General features: G+C 38.7%; 1 protein-coding gene across 1 annotated transcript in view; it reads right to left on the minus strand.

Moving 5' to 3' along the window:
- The window catches only part of LOC129327368 (collagen alpha-1(XXIII) chain-like), a 507,186-nt gene that overhangs the window by 24,930 nt on the left and 464,369 nt on the right, over positions 1-17,887 (minus strand). The window contains exons 23-29 of the mRNA XM_054975948.1: positions 16,450-16,539; positions 15,289-15,339; positions 11,837-11,893; positions 10,450-10,476; positions 9,015-9,041; positions 1,195-1,266; positions 1,026-1,079 (exon numbers count right to left, since the gene is read on the minus strand). Of these exons, the coding sequence (XP_054831923.1) occupies positions 1,026-1,079; positions 1,195-1,266; positions 9,015-9,041; positions 10,450-10,476; positions 11,837-11,893; positions 15,289-15,339; positions 16,450-16,539 (378 nt within the window). The remainder of the gene's footprint in view (positions 1-1,025; positions 1,080-1,194; positions 1,267-9,014; positions 9,042-10,449; positions 10,477-11,836; positions 11,894-15,288; positions 15,340-16,449; positions 16,540-17,887) is intronic.

Below are 17,887 nucleotides of genomic sequence, written 5' to 3' on the forward strand. Positions count from 1 at the left end.
TGCCACATGTGAAAGGTAGCATTTTTTACAATGCTCACCATATCAAAATTCCTTACTTTTAGAAATCTAGCATATCAGAATGAAAGCATCTAGCCTCTAGTGAGAGCCAGTTTGGTGTAGTGGACTCTAATCTGCAGAACTGGGTTTGATTCCTCACTCCTGCACTTTAAGCCAGTTGGGTGACCTTGGGTCAGTCACAGCTTCTAGCTCTCTCAGCCCCACCCACCTTACAGGGTGTTTTGTTATGGGGATAATAATAACATATGGTTTTCCGGGCTGTATTGCCGTGGTTTTGGCATTGTAGTTCCTGATGTTTCGCCAGCAGCTGTGGCTGGCATCTTCAGAGGTGTAGCACCAAAAGACAGAGATCTCTCAGTGTCACAGTGTCACCATCGTTCTCCGGCCGTGAAAGCCTTTGACAATACAATAATAACATACTTTGTAAACCTCTCTGAGTGGGTGTTAAGTCATCCTGAAGGGCAGTATATAAATCAAATATTATTATGTTATTATTATTAATTTTCTTCTTGCAATAAATTGATTGTGGAAGGGAGCATTCAAGAAGACTCTCTATTTCAGTCTGAGGTAGTAAAGCCTATTCTATCACCTTAGAATTTTCCCACTTCATTCATTGGACCAGATCTAATTTTTTTATTACCTACAAATAATTGTAGAATTTACCTGAAAAAATTTGGATAAGCTGCAGAAGATCATATAGAAGTTTTTATTGCAACAAACGAATCAGAAAATATCATTGCTATAATTGTTTGCAATACAACAGGAAAGACTGGAAGAGCCCCAAAACTTTTAAAAAAATGATCTGATTCTACTCAGATTCAAAAATACAAAAACAAATTATCCTGCTGGAAAACAATTTCTTTGCCACTCAAGCACTTGCCTTCTTATCAAAATGCTGTGCTTTCAAATAATGTACTACATGGGCCTACTGAGTAGGTACAGTTGTGGAGCACTATAGGTTTCTGATAAACGTATCAGTTTATTTTCTTTCATTTAGTTTTTCTTACCTTCTCTCCTTTGGTGCCTGGTAAACCAATAAGTCCATGGCTACCAGCAGGACCCTATAGAAAAAGGCAACTTATTACGTGGTGCACTGCTGCTGCTAACGGGACTGAACTGATAAAGCTACGAGGCTGCAGGAGGTTGCAGCTTTTAAAAAGACCGCATGCTACTCACCTGTGGCCCAGGGGCACCTTTTTCACCTTTGTGGCCACTTTCACCTTTTGTACCTTTTGCACCATCTGAACCCTGCACATAAATAATGGTATATATATATATCAGACTTTCCACCAATTGCTTAATTTTAATTGTTTGATCATCTGCTTTATGACTAATTAATGTATCAATTAATTTTAAATAAAGTTGCACATGACCAAAACGTCACTTACAGTGCAGAGTTACAACTTTCTAAGCCCACAGACTTCAATGAGTATAGAACAGTATAACTGTGCTTAGGATTGTACTGCCTGGACTTCCGGTTTGGGATTCATGGAGGTCTAACGCAGCTCCATTTGTGGAGCTGACCGGATTGCCGTTTTAACCGGCCGGAGGGGTGAAAATAACCCGCGGCCGACTGCTCTCAGGCGGGGAGCAGGCAAAGAACGCTCAAGACCCTAGGGTGAGTTAGATCTCGGACGAGGGGGGGCTCTACACAAGGAGTCTCCCCCCCGATCCTTGAGGTCCCACCTTGCGACGGGTCGGCTATAATCTCTGCGGCAATTTTGGGGCCAATTCGGCTGGCATAAGACCTACATACCCAAGCTTCGATCGGGGAGGGAAGTCGAGAGGAGAATTTAAGATCGAAACAGCGATTACAACCCGAGAAAGCTGGAGAGAAGGTAAAGATCGCTATCTCTTGAAACGGGACAGATTGACAAAAACAGAGAGGAAAGAAAGTAGACTTTTAAACTGCAACAGACTAGCGAAAAGGAGGTGAAGACTCGGCAGGAGTTGTATTTTAAAAGAGACTAAGTTTAAAGAAGTTATTACAAAAATCGGACTATTGTTTTGAATACCTGTGGTTTTGGAGCTGTGGGAAAAAGACACCATCGCGAGACCTGCTGTGGGAAGACGGGAGACAGGAAGTGCGTAACAACAATAGAGTGGCTGGAGGGAAGCGGCCCTTGCCAAAGGACAGGAAGTGGGGAATTGCCATCCTTGAAAGTGGAAGGGTCGTGGCTTCAGCGGAAGAGGAAGTAGGCCATCTTGGATTATAATAACATAGAGAAACCATAGAGAAAAGACGCCCGACATTTTGGATATAAAAAATTAATTTTGGCAAAGATTGGGACATTTAAAAAAAAAGGAAAACGTTTAATTATACGCCACGGAGCTGAGGAAGAGAGCAGATTCGTGGGAGCGAGCTAAAGCAAGCCCCACGATGTCGAAAAAAGAGTGGCAATCGGCAATAGAAAACTTGGACAAAAAACTTATAGATATGATGAAAGAACTTAAGGACACGAAATTGGAGCTTATTAAAGAGGTCAAGGAAGTTACACAGACAGTAAAGTCGGAGCTGTCAGAAGTGAAAAAAGGTGTGGAAACGATTAGCAGTGAATTACAAGGAACGCAGCAGAGAGTTAAAACAGTAGAAGACGCGATGGAGAATTTAATAGACACGCAACAAACAGAGATGAGGCTGGTGAAGGGGAGGATGTCAGTTGCAGAAACTAAACACATGGAGAAGCAGCTTCGTTTTCGTGGTCTGCCAGAAGTGGAAGGGAAGTCAGCGCAAGAACAGATGACTGAGGTGTTGGCTGATTACCTGGGGAAGGAGGAGGAGGAAATCGTGGCTATCCTAGATGTGGCGTATCGTGTGAACTCGAGAATTGCAACCCAGAGGAAACTACCAAGGGATGTGATTGTGCAGTTTACAACTAGAAATATGAAAGAGAGGATTGTGACCAAACAATTTCAAGATCCATTGGAGATTGATGGCAAGACGATTATTATAATGAAGGAACTGCCCAGATCAGTGTTATTGGACAGGAAAAAATATAGAGTGCTAATTCAGACTTTGAAGGACATGAATATCAGATACAGATGGGAGTTACCGGAAGGAGTGTCCTTTGAGTTTGGAGGGGCAAAAAAACGTATTAGATCTGAGCGGGAGATGGAGAGATTTATCAAGGACAATGAAAAAGACTTACCAACAAAACCATGAATATGGAGTGTAAAGTATTATCTTGGAATATAAATGGACTAAACTCACCGAATAAGAGAAAAAATATTTTTCATTGGCTACTAAAACAAAAATGTGATATTGTTTGTTTGCAGGAGACCCACATTAGAAAACAGGATGTAAAATATTTAAAATCTGGAAAATTGGGCAAAGAATTTGTAGCGGCTTCCAACAAAAAAAAAAGAGGAGTGGTGTTGTATATAAAAGAGGAGCTGCAGCCAAAATTTGTTATGAGAGATGTGGAAGCTAGATTTGTAGCAGTGGAATGTAATTGGAACTTAAAGAGAGTGTTGGTAGTCGGACTTTATGCACCTAACGGTGCAAAGGAAAGCTTCTTTGAGGACTTAAGGAAGCACCTAGACGATCTTGTATATGACCAGATAATTCTTGCTGGAGATTTCAATGGAGTGACAGATTTGGAATTAGACAAAAAGACTACAAAAGCACAAAAGAAAAGAGGACTATTGCCAAAGCTTTTTTTTGAGTTGATTCAACAAGAGACTCTCGAAGACGTATGGAGGAGAGAATATCCTAAAACCAAACAGTTTACTTTTTATTCTGCAAGGCATCTTACATTATCAAGAATTGATATGATCTGGGCCTCAAAGGACTTAGCGCTATGGACTAAGGAGGTAGAAATAATGCCGATGGTAGGCTCAGATCACAACCCAATTATGTGGAAATTTGGAAAAAGGAGAAAAAGGAAAGCCTGGAGAATAAATGAGGACCTGTTACAGGAAAGTGAGAATATGGAAACACTGAGAAGAGAGACTAAGTTTTTTATACAATACAACGTGAATAAAGAAGTACCAACCAGTAAAGTTTGGGACGCGTACAAGGCGGTTGTAAGGGGCATACTAATGGACTTAAATGGTAGAGCAAGGAAAAAGAAAGAGGAGAAAAGACAAGAGATTGAGGAGAAAATAAAGGCCAAAGAAGTACAGTTAAAAAAGAGACCAGGGAAAAAGAAAATACATCAGGAAATCAAAATTCTTCAAGAACAGTTAACAGCAATGAGTAACAAAGAATTGGAGTGGAACCTTAAAAGACTGAATCAAAAAGCTTTTGAGGGTGCTAATAAACCTGGGAAATATTTGGCATGGCAATTAAAGAAGAAAAGGGAAAAGAAAATAATAAATAAAATTTGTGAAGAAAACAAAATGTATTTGGAGCAGACTACCATTAGCAGAGCCTTTTATAAATTTTACGCTAAGCTGTATAATAAAAAAGAAGTAAACAAAGAATCAATAGCATCATATTTGGAGAAAACCAAACTTCCAGAGATCTCGGAAGCTTGGAGAAATAAGTTGAACAGTGAAGTAACTGATGAGGAAATAAATATGGCAATACAATCCGCAAATCTAGGAAAGGCGCCAGGGCCAGATGGACTTACGGCTAAATTTTATAAGACAATGGCCAATGAACTGGCACCATTCCTAAAAGAGGTGATGAACGGAGTTTTTAGGGATCAAAGAATTCCAGACACTTGGAGCGAAGCGAATATATCATTGATCCCAAAAGAGGGCCAAGATCTGACTAGCGTGAAAAATTATAGGCCTATATCACTACTCAATAATGACTATAAAATTTTTGCGAAGATATTGGCGGAGAGATTGAAGGGGTGGCTCTCGGAAGTCATAGAGGAGGAACAAGCAGGCTTTTTGCCAGACAGACAAATAAGAGACAACTTAAGGACAGTGATCAATGCTATTGAATACTACGACAAGCGTTGTGACAAAGAGGTTGGTTTCTTCTTTGTAGACGCTGAAAAAGCGTTTGACAATTTAAACTGGGATTTTATGTTTGCCACTATGGAAAAGCTACAACTGGGAGAAAGATTCGTCAGAGCAATCAAGGAAATCTATAGAGACCAGACTGCAGCAATTGTAGTGAATGATGAATTGACCAAAAAATTGACGATTAGTAAAGGAACAAGACAAGGTTGCCCGTTATCTCCATTGTTGTTCATTTTAGTATTGGAGATTCTGATGATACAAATTCGACAAGATGAGGAAATACGAGGAATAAAAATAAAGGACTACTCATATAAGGTCAGAGCATTTGCAGACGACATAATGTTAATTGTAGAAGACCCACTGGAGAACATGCCAAAAGTGATAGGCAAGATCAAGGAGTTTGGAGATTTGGCAGGTTTCTTCATTAACAAAAAGAAGTCAAAGATATTATGCAAAAACATGACTAAGCAGAAACAACAATTGTTAATGGAAACAACGGATTGTGAAGTAACTAGTAAGGTGAAATACTTGGGAGTTGAGCTGACTGCAAAAAATATAGATTTGTTCAAGAATAATTATGAAAAATTATGGACTCAGATAGAGAGAGACTTGATCAAATGGAATAGATTGAACCTGTCATGGTTGGGCAGGATTGCAGCAGTTAAGATGAATGTGTTACCAAGAGTAATGTTTTTGTTACAGACAATACCAATCATCAGAGACTCTAAACAATTTGAAAAATGGCAGAGGAAAATATCAGATTTTGTTTGGGCAGGCAAGAAGCCTCGAGTGAAAGTAAAAGTTTTACAAGATGCAAAGGAGAGAGGCGGAATGCAACTGCCCAATCTGAGACTTTACCATGATGCAATCTGCCTAGTTTGGCTAAAAGAGTGGATGACATTAAAGAATAAGAAACTATTAGCCCTAGAGGGATATAAAAAAATTTTTGGATGGCACGCATACCTATGGCATGACAAAGTAAAGGTCAACTCGATGTTCCTGCATCATTTTGTAAGGAGAAGTCTATTTACAATCTGGAAGAAGTATAGAACTTACTTACAAGAAGGAACCCCCTTGTGGGTGGTTCCATATGAGGTGATAGATCCGAGAGCTGTGAATAATGAACAACAATGTTTAACGTATAAAGAAATAACTAAGATTGAAGTATCTAAACTTAGAATAAAGACGCAAGAGGAACTATCACCTAACTATGATTGGTTTCAGTATAGACAGATTAGAGACTTATACAACTCAGACTTTGCAAAAGGGGGCATACGAACAGAGAACTCGGAACTAGAGCAGACCCTTCTTAAAGAAGACAAGAAAAGAATATCCAAGGTATACCAAGTATTGCTGAAATGGTATACTGAGGATGAGATAGTTAAAACACAGATGGTGAAATGGGCTATAAATTTCAATAAAGAAATAACAATGGAGGCATGGGAATACTTGTGGAAAACTACGATGAAGACAACGACATGTATTAATATTAAAGAGAACATTTTCAAAATGATCTATCGTTGGTACATGACACCAAAGAAGATTGCGCTAGGGAATTTGAATACTTCTAATAAATGCTGGAAATGTAAGAAACATGAGGGCTCCCTCTATCATATGTGGTGGTCGTGTGAGGTAGCTAGGCAGTTCTGGGGGGAAATAATAAGAGAAATGAGTGAAATTTTACAGTTTCAAATAAATAAGAACCCAGAACTCCTGCTGCTAAACTTGGGAATGGAGGGAATTCCAGCCCATCATAGGACGTTGATTTTTTATATGACTGCAGCAGCTAGACTTTTGTATGCGCAGAAATGGAAAGTACAAGAAGTACCAACTATTGAAGATTGGATCTACAAATTGCTGTATATGGCTGAAATGGACAAGATGACAAGAAAACTGAGAGATCTGGACTCAGGGCAGTTCAACACAGACTGGGAGAAGCTGAAACAATACCTGGAGAAGAAATGGGAGGTGGGAGGAAAACTGTGGCAGTTTGAGAACTACTAAAATATAATAAAAGTATAAAAGAGAGGGGTGACTTTACCGGGGGAGGAAGAGAAATGTGAATTTATAAGCAGTTAGATTAATTGATTGAGATATATATAGATATGTATAGGTCAACTGATAGAGAATAATTAATGATAAGGTTTAAACATGAGGATTGACTAACTAACAATATTTTCTTTCTTTGACAAGATTTATATGCACCAAACTGAATGTATAGAAGAGTTAAATTGATTGAGTATCTGAGGAGTTATATAGAATTACCATAAAAAGTTGAAATGAGTAATATATAGAGAACAAATCAAATTGTTTGATTTAAATGTGGGAAATTTTTATGGTTTATGATATATAGGTTTATATAGAATTATTCAAAACTGGAAAATGGGATAAATTGTTTATCTAAAGACGTATAGTTTGGGTGTATAATAATTAAAGGAGTTAATGATGCACTGCTTAATATAATGGAGAATGTATATCTGTTTTAGACAGAGGAATTTAATAGAAGTAAGGGAAAAGGGACAGAGGGTGGGAAAGCTGTTGGAAGTCAACAAAAGGGGGGGAAAGGGAGGGGGTTAGAAACGAAAAATTAGGGGAAAATTGATTGTAATGTAAAAATAAAAATGTTCTAACCCAATAAAAAATTTTTCAAAAAAAAAAAAAAAAAGGATTGTACTGCCTAAGGTGCCTTTTAATTAAAAAATGTAAGGCACCAAACAAATGCTACTACTTCAGAAGACAGACAATCTTCAACATTTTATTGAGCATTTCCTAGTACCATAACATTCATCTGAAGAAGGAAGCTCTGACTCTCGAAAATCTTGTTGAACTCTAAGCTGCCACTGGACTCAAATCCTGCTCGCCTAGAACCTAGCCTTTGAAAATATACAACTATGCCCTTAATTCACAGCCCTCCCTATTAAAATTTCTCTTTACTGATTAATCCTCTAGGGAAAAGACTGTGCGTGAATTCTCCACACATGCAGCTGCATCAGATGTTATATAACAAAGGTATGGTGGAACAGAGGCCACAAAGCATCAATAGCTTTGTAATCCCTTGGATTCTTTTATCAACACAATCAGAAAACTGGGAGTCCAATCCTAAGTAAATTTACTTGGAAGAAGGCAGATTGAGTACAGTGATGTATTTCATGAAAAAATATGCTTATTACTGCAGCCTTTTTGTAGCTGAGACAGAGGAAGGAGAAGCAGTGAAAAGCAGGATTCTATTAAATTCAGTTCACTGCATGTCAGAGGCCAACATACCTGTTCTGGAAAATCTCAAAGCACCTTCAGCAAAAGCCTTACTTTCCGGAAGCCTCCCTTTCTTCCCTGAATGGAAGAGTTGAGGGGTGAAAGGAAGGGCAACATGTTCTCCTTTTACGCTATGCTTTTGCATGGGGCAGGGGCAGTGGCAAGCTCCTGATAGTGCCTTCCACTAAGACTGCACAAGGGCAAACATCCCTCCCTGTCACAAATTGTCTGCATGTACCACAGGACTTGAGGAACTGAGGAGTTGGTACAAAGTTCAAGGGAAAGGTTGGTTGTTAGAAAATCAAGTTAACATTTGTGAGCTTATGATTAAAAAGACAAGAGAAAAGGATAGGGTGAGTAGAAGAAGATGAAAAATAATACTTTGGTCCTTCTCACAGTATCACTAGTTATAGTTGATATATTTTGATGATATCATCTGAAAATATCTGGAAGTGAACATGTGAAATTCCATCCCTATAATTTAATCCCTGCTTTCTTGCTTATTGCCTGTAACTTGCATGTTCTAAATAAGGAAGGAATTTCACTGATTTTAGATTGGGCAATGACCTAGGCTCTCAACCAATATTGGATTTTTCCAGTATCAACTTCACCTGTGAAATTACTGCATCTCACAAAGGAACTAAGTTTATAGACTCCATCTGAAGCAAATCCTTTGTATTAGTGTGGCTTCTTTTTCCTAGTAATTGAGAAACCAAAGTTCTAATATAAATTAAAATTTGTCCTAGATGCTTGGTACTTCTGCAGTTCATGTGTGGCATATAGTCTAGCGTATTCATGATATCAAATTTGCTGTTTTAATGACTCACCTTATGCCCATGAGCTCCTTGAGGACCCTGCACGTTACAAATGATGTATTAAAATAGGTTTTGGAGAAACAGAATTCGTACCTCTATACCAAAATGTTTGCACCATCTATATATCTAATTATGGATATGGCCTCATGATGAGGATCAAAAAATTCATATAATAAGGCCAGGTACAGAAAGGGGATATGTTTTTATAAACCATGGAAACTGTCAGGTTTGCAGAAAAATCTTGTATTTTTAAAAGACAAAGTAAAATACAATTTAAAAGTTTAAAATGCAGTTATTGATGCTTATTTTGGATTGCCTAGGCAAGTACAGACAGCCTCACTGATGCTGGCAGCTGCAATTTCATTTTGAAACTGAATTGCGGATGAGGCTAGAGAGCATGTGAGCAAGCAAGAAAAACAAGAAGAACGATAGTGGTGGGAAGGAAACAAAGCCAAAGTGGAGGGAGGGAATAAAAATGAAACAAAAGAGGAAAAATGGGAGCTGGAGGGAGTGTGAGGAGAAACTTTGAGAGGGAGTAAAGAAAAGAAGAACTAGAGGGAAAACAACAGATAAGAGGGGAGTGAGAACAGAAGGTAGGAAGGAAGGATGCAGGGCTGGAGAGAAGGTGCAGGGACTTTGGAGGGGAAGGGAAGGAAGGAATGTAGAGACAGCATTGGGAGGAGGAAGAATCCAGATTTTATTGGACACAAGAGGCATCTGCAGAACAGTTTACACTAGCCATACTGAATGTTTCTGTTAACTTTTATAATACCGTAGCCTTAATATGATTTTTGTAGAACAATCTACAGCTTAGAAACAATGGATTGAATTGTATGAACTGCAAGTGCAAAGAGCTTGCAGAGGCAGATCCTTCCTCACCTTCTCCCACCAGCTTCCTGTAACCTCCCAAAACCAATTCCAGAGATGAAGAAACTAGATCCCATGAAGGAGCAGGTGTTGTAGTAAAGAACGCAAAGCCAGGTAAAATCACTTTCCCTTTTCTGGTAGCTGAGGAAGTTTGGTTTGTAGGATCCAAGCCAATGGCTTGATTAAAGCACAGCCTTGGTTCGCTGATATGTGAATTATCCTTGAAGGCTTGTTTGTGTAACCCCTGCTCCTTTCTCTCTATTCCCTTCATGCACAAAATGAGATAATTATCTACTGGGTTTGCAGAAAACCAGTTTGTGTTGCATCTAAACTGGCAAACTACAGGTTGTGCTTATCCTGCAAACCAAGATTTCAAACTATGGTTTATTCACAGTTGAATTGCGCTGTAATTGGGCTGCCACTAAAAAGACCCCACATTTGTGTCACCAGAAGTAAAATGTAAATAGAGCACAATTTCAACTATAGCACAACATATATTCAACTATGTCTTACTGTTAATATGTATATTTTGTAGACTAGGTTTCAAATATTACATGGCATTCTTATATCAGTGGCTCACCTTAGGTCCTTGTATGCCTTGAGGACCCTAAAATTAGACAATGTTTCATTATAATAGGACTTTCAAGTATGCTAATACATAATCTAAATTTTATACCCCATCGTTCATACTCAAACTGCCTCAAAAACCATAGTTGTATATGTACATTTTTAAAAAAAGATTCTCTCAAGGTATAATGAATAATGAAGCTACCAGGATCAAAAAGAGTCCAGTAGCACCTTTAAGACTAACCAACTTTATTGTACCAGGGGTTCTAATACTGTGAAATATACTCTTCCCTCCCCTTTCTTTTCTCCTCATCAAATATTCATCCATGCCCTTTGGAAAAAAGTCTTTGTGTTCACTAAGATATAATAAGACAAGCAAGGCTATATTCAGATTTCCAGTCCTGCAATCTCTTCTTAGTTAAACTTGTATTATGCATTCTGCATTGGATCCAAAAGGAGTGCCTGAGCAAGCAAATGAATGTAATGGTTTTACTGCCTCAATCTGCAATCCCATGCTGATCCTAAGGGATCCCTGACCCTTGTGTGTAGGTTTTTGAGTGACATGACAGCCTAAAAGCTGCTTCTAATGGTTGGGGAAGATGGGAAAGATCTTGTCTGTGAGTTCAGTTAGTGATTTTTTTTGGTTTACATATTTTGAACTCAAAATAAACCCCAATTATTCTATTTCCCTCATACAAATACTCAGGGTATTAAAGGAAATGTCTGACTTTGAGTTTTTCTTACATATATTCAGTGAGATCAATCTTGCTATCAAGCAAATGAAGTCAGTGCAATAACATGCTGAGAGCCTTGAGATTTAATGTACGTAGATGAAGGCACTCCAGAAGTTCCAGACGTGTCCTTAGCACAACAGCTATCATGCACATCTGTAATGAAGTATCTATGCCTTTAGCTGTACAGTCTGCAAAAAGGTTTACTTATCTCAGGGAGTAATTTTCATAAAAAAACATGGGAAACGCAATATAGATTTTTGACCTCCACTGCTTTAGCCACAAAATGAGAGACATAAAATAGAAAAAACCCTGTAACCTTGATTGAACTCGCAATGTGGTTTTATTACATCAGTTCAGTGATTTTCATCATAGTACCTATATTTAAAAAGGGGGTCATTGATTGAATTCCAATACGTGAGTGGAATTGAAAGACATCACCCAGGGCAGGCTTACATGGACCTTAACTTGGCAAAATATCACAGCCCCATTCAAAGTTTGAAAATAGTTTTCATAAAAGTTACCAGAGATGGACTTATTTTTAGATATTTGGAAACCTTTAATGGATGTCTGTATGTAGAATTCTCAATACTTTTGATATATTTTTATTTCTACTTCTTTTTCTTTTCAAATAAAAACATTTAAAAAACTTTAAAAAAAAAGACTTACTGGAGGGCCAGGTTGGCCTGGTAAACCTGGAGGTCCTGGTTCGGCTATGACTTGCACCTATGAATTTCATTACACAGTAAAATGTTGTCACATAATATATGATAAAATGTTTATATATGATAAAATGTTCAAAATGAAAAGTAAATTCCCTATTAAGAAAATAACCAGCCAATTAACGACAATTTTTTTAAAACTCGTTAAAGAATTAAAGTTGCATATAATGGGCATGATCCATTTCACTATAAGCACAACAATACCAATCTACAGTGGATTCCTGGATATCCAATGAACAGGCAGAAGGTCATCATGATGGAAGGTGGGTTGGGTACACTTCTTGTCACTCTACTTGGTCCTCCTCCTCACTTTGATCCAAGTTACTTCTATCAAGTGGAAAGGAAGCGCTGAATGGGAATACAGGATGTACACACAGATCTATCCCCCGACATATTTTCACTGTGCAAGCTTGTATTTGGGGAGAGAGGAGAAAGCATGACTTCACTAGGCCTATAGGAATCCTCTGCATATGAACCTGGTCCCCAGTCCCCATAATGGACTGGATCATGCCCAAAGTGTTCAACGAAAGTAATTTACTAGAATCAGAAATGATAAAATCTAAAGTATCTAGTAAGTATTATTTAAATTTATTTCACTGTATGGTCACAAAGTTTTCTTGTTTTCTAGGAAACAATTACCACAGACTTAAAAAGCCTAGTCTGCTACTAGATAAAATAAATACAAAAAGCATAAAAATATGCCTATTAATAACAAGCCATGCACAATAAATAAAGCCCCAGCACTTTAAACTGTCTGTCATCTATGCAATGCACAAAGATTGTGATTTGGGGCACTGTGCTGATAGGTTAGTAGTAGATTTTGTCCTAAGCCCATGTTTGTAATTGGTGTGGTTTAGATCTAGATTGTAGATAAGTACAATAAGTCAAACAAATACATAATGTTCCTATTGAGACAAATAAAAAATAAAATCATGGAGCGGAGTGACCTAAAGAGGTCTGGAAGATGTCTAGAAAGAAAGACACTGGTGGAAAACTCATACTGAATCTGATAGAGTGTGCTACTGAGCCCATTGGAAGGCCTATGAAGTGGTGGTGATAGCAGTAAAGAAATGTTATTTCTCTGCAACCATTGCATCAGCTGGTTCACAGCCATCCAAATTATGTAATGCTATTGTGATAGCTTCTGACTCCTAAATCTGAACCTTTACTGTCTCAAGAACAGACAATTAGCTGTGTGACCTGTTTGCAAAGTTTTTTGCTGGCAAAATAACATGAAAACACTCTGATGTGGATGCCAGCTGTAATATAGACGAGGCAGAAGAAACCACCTGGCTTGCTTCTGGACTACTCTGACCCAGTTATGATGATGGATATTGATGGGATCTTGGCATCTGTGAAAGCCACTACTTGTGCACTAGATCGTTATCCACCTTGGCTGCTAAAATGATGTAAGAATCATATAAGTGAGCCCTTGAGGCTTATAATAAATCAGTCACTAACTCAAGGCGCTTTGCCCCGGCCACTCAAAGAGATAGTTATCCACCCACTACTAAAAAAAATCCCTAAACAAAAATCATGTGGCCAATTATTGCCCAGTCTCAATAAGTCAAAGTGATTTACAGAACAGTAGCAGACCAGATCAAGATCTTCTTGGAGAACTCTTGCGCTCTGGACCCTTTTCATTCTGGTGTCAGGCCAGGCTATGGGACAGAGATAGTGACTTTAGTTGATGACCTCCATCTGAATACAGACATCTTGTTGAGGTGTTTGGAGATGGAAGTAGATAGCTGGGGATGCGCCTTGGACTAATTTAAATAATTCCTTGCCATTTGAGACCAGCTATCTTCAATGTGGGAATTATCTTGAAGGAATCCACAGGGCGCAACATTATCCTCCATTTTATTCAATTTCTATGTAAAGCCTTTAGGAGAAATCATTTGTAGATGTCATCAATATGCAGATGACACCCAGCTCTATATCTCTTTATCCAACTTCCCTGCTGATGCAGTAGATGTCTTGAGTTATTGCCTAACAGCTGTAGTCAAATGGCTGAAAGTGAACAAATTGAACTTGAACCAAAACAAGACAGAAGTTATGCTGGTTAGGAAGGTAGAGATCTGAAGGATATTGTACTCCCCACTTTTGATAGAGTTCAATTGACCTTGGTACACTCAGTTAAGGGCCTAGGGGTTATACTGGATCCAGCATTGCTCCTAGAGAAGCAAGTTAATGCAGCTGCAAAAAAGGCCTTCCAACTCAGTCTAGCCTGGAAGATGGTCCCTACCTTGATATGATTGATCTTGCTACTTGGATCCACATCCTGGTAACATCAAGACTAGACTACCGTAATGCACTCTACATAGGTCTCCCCTCAAAGTCAACTTGGAGACTCTGGTTGGTGCAGAACGCTGCAGCTTCATTATTATCAGGAGCTAGATGGAGTATGCATGCATATTACTTCCATTTTGCAGTCACTCCACTGGCTACCAATCAGTTACCAGGCTCGACTCAAGGTTTTGGCTATCACATACAAAGCCTTTCATGGCCGTGGTCCTTCATATCTATAGGACTTCCTCTCTCCCTATCTTCTGCTATAGCAGCTTTGCTTACCTGAATGGGGATTTCTGCAGGTACTACCACCCTGCCAATGGGCAAAATCAACAGCTGCCTGTACATGTGCATTCTCTGTGGTAGTGCCCACCTTATGGAATGGACTGCTTGAAGAAGTCAGGAAAGCTCCCACTCTCTTGGCTTTTTGCAAACCATACAAAACTGAATTATGAAGGAAAGCTTTTTTACACAGTAAGAGGGCTTTACTTTAAGGAAATGCTTTGGTAAAGAGATAGGGACTATAGCAATACTACTGCGTAATGTCTGTTGCTGGGAGTATGCTCTGAGAGGGTAGTTTCAGTGTTGTTTAATATGTCATGTTAAATTGCTTATGTTTTGATTCAGCATTGTTTCAGCTGTGTATTGGAGTTTTGCTTGTTTTCAGAATTCTGCAACCCATATCCTATTGTATCATTTATTGAATGTCCCAGCCATTGATTGACTTACACTATGTAATCTGTCTTGGGTCTCAGTAAGAAAAGTGGAATATAAATAATGTAAATAAAATAATAACAATTCTGGTAAAGTACAAACACCCTATGTAAACTAGCAGGGCCAAATTAGATTTTCAAGTTTTACAAGGTTGGAAAGGATTCACGGTGGAGTGGGAAAAACACAGTTAAAAATCCACATCCATCAGCACCTTCCATTGATGGAGCACTGGATCCAACTGCATGTTGTATGTATTAATTCCACTGCAAAATTCAGGAGCTACTGTTAGAATGTACATGCCTTGATGAAAACAAAAGTTCTGTTTCACATAAAGATGTGAATATACCATGTCAACTTTTTGTATAGATTTGATGTCCAGGAGTTCAAAAAACTTACAAGATCCGGTTCACAGGGTGCACCAGCTTCTCCTTTTGGTCCATCAATCCCCTAAATAGTTAAAAAAAAAGAGAGAGAGTGTGAGTTATGAACGTAATTCTAAATAAAGAACAAAACACAATCCATTCCCCTTAGCTGCATTACTTCAGTTCTTTTTTAGTGAGAATTTCCCATACAAAACTGATCTCCTTTTGGTTCTTATTTTATGCTAGCCCCAGAAAATCAAATGCCAGTTATTTCATCTATAACAGAAGATTCTAGCAAGGAAATATGGCAGAATTTGAGCTTATAGAACTATTAGTGGCTGTACACAATGTGTATGTTACTTCTTACATTGCATATAGAAAGAGTTATTTATGCACACCATTAATGGCATGTCAATCATTTCTTGTGGTGGGATGTTGTGCACAGATAATTTAAAAGCAGGTGGGTGAGAATAATCATATAAATCCTCCCCACGCAATCATCACAATCCCTTCTGATTGTGATTGTCATTGTTCATGTGGCACTGGTTTTCAGACCCATACCACAGCTGTATAGGTCTCACCAAATGAAATTGGACTTTATCTGACTAGTTATAAGCTTCAAGTCTGAAGACATGTCTATCTATCGTTTCAAATATTCAGCCACAGATGTATCTCATGGCTGTCTGTGAATCAATAGATCCCTATTTCTATGAACTATAAAAAGTTGCCTCTTTAAGAATAACATTGCATGGTTATGTTGAATATCTACCATGGTATTCACTGTTTTCTCCATTAGTACTGCTTACAGAAAAGACAAAATAGCCATTTATTGTTACCGTACATGGGATAACAAGACAACATGCTACCATTTTTATAGGTCACCATAGTTCTTCCCTGTGTGTGTGTTATATGCTATCAAGTCAATTCTATGCTGTGAGATTATGTGCCTATGCTCCCTCCTCTTTTGATTTAATTGCTCCCAATAGAACAAGAAAGGTCAATGGCCTTTTGTGGCCTTAATTGCAAGTAAAGAAAGCTTTTATAATTCAGAGTGGTTCACTGAACCAAAGTTCAAAAATCCTTGCCATATAATATAAACTTGTGAAAATGAATGTCTTCTAGCATGGAAGCTATCAGTAGCAGTCATGGCATAACCAGCCATCTAATTATGAATCTGTATGGAAGGTAAGCATACCGGTGGACCAGACAAGCCCATTTCTCCTATTTCTCCTTTCTGTCCCATTAACCCAGGGCTTCCTTGGTCTCCTTTTAATCCTTTAGGACCCTAAAATTTAAGCAAAAGAGTAGATTTACTTCTAATTAGCAATACTTTTTTTCTCTTATCATTAGCTATCACTCTAATAGGGGAACATGCACATTCTGCTTGTGTACCCAAACTTCTTCAGAAGCTATCCTTTTCCTGGGACTCTCAAACTGCAGTGCTCTTTAAAACTGTGGCAAAAGGATTTGGGGGAATTTAGCTTGACAGTTTTTCAGAGGAGATGCCAGGGCAAAAGAGTACTTCGTGTACATAAACACTGAGGCAGTTTCCTTTTAAAAAGTTTCTATAAACTGAAATAACAATTTGATAATGCAGCCTTGCAGATAGAACATTTTCCAGACCACAAAATTGTTCACTTGCCCACACTTGGTTCGTCTAAAAAATCCTTTGCCTCAAAAGAATGGATACATATCATGGAAAGGTAGGTATTGGCAATAGCAGTACCAATTGCAAGACTATCATCTTGGTATGTAGCTACTTAACTACTAACCTGTATCTATCGCCTCCCCCTCCCCCCAAAAACCCTTTCGCTTGCTATGGAGATGCTATTTCAAGAAACCTACTAAGATCATGAACATATTGAAGAAAAGTTTTCTCAACTGCCAAAAGAAATCACTGGGCTACTGTGATGTGTCAGAAACCTGGAGGACCGAAGAACTCTTTGGCTTCCATTTTTCAAAACAAACACATGCACATTCTGAGTATGACCGCTTGAAACAAATCAAGAGGATTACAAAATGAGAAAGGAGCAGAAAATGAGTTAATATATTAACAGCAAATTGTTTGTAAGGGATACTGATAAAGCAGTTTCTAGATCTCAGTCAGGACCAACCTGAGGATGAAGAGGCTTCTGATTAAGTGCTATATAACACAGTATGCTACACAACTTACTATGTATTCCCAGTTTGAAATGTAAGTGAAGAGGGGCCCCAAATAGGACATGATTCTGTTTGGGTAGCAGAATCTGAGGGCAGCAGCAGCTGAGCCTCTCCTTACTGCGGGAGGCCTGAAGAGGATAGGCCACCCCACATTTCAACCAATCTTCTGCTCTCTCTACACAAAGCCAGCCCTGTTCCCTCAGAACCAAAGTACAAGTGACAGTGGTCAGAAGTCCATCCCATGGCCGCCAACACCATTTTAGAAGCATTTCCAGTGCTTTTAAAATTGCGGGAAGGCCCCCAAGCCAGAGCACGTGCACAACACAGCAGCCCCAGGAACTCTTCTCCCCACCCCTGCATTTTTTCAAGTGCCAAAACAGCCCACTGTTTTTTTGGCACCTGAAAAGGCATACGGGGGGTGGGGAGGAGCTCCTGGGGATCTGCGCTGACCTTCAGATTGGATCTCATAGCAA

The sequence above is a fragment of the Eublepharis macularius genome, chromosome 4 (genome assembly GCF_028583425.1).
Source record: "Eublepharis macularius isolate TG4126 chromosome 4, MPM_Emac_v1.0, whole genome shotgun sequence".
NCBI lineage: Eukaryota > Metazoa > Chordata > Lepidosauria > Squamata > Eublepharidae > Eublepharis > Eublepharis macularius.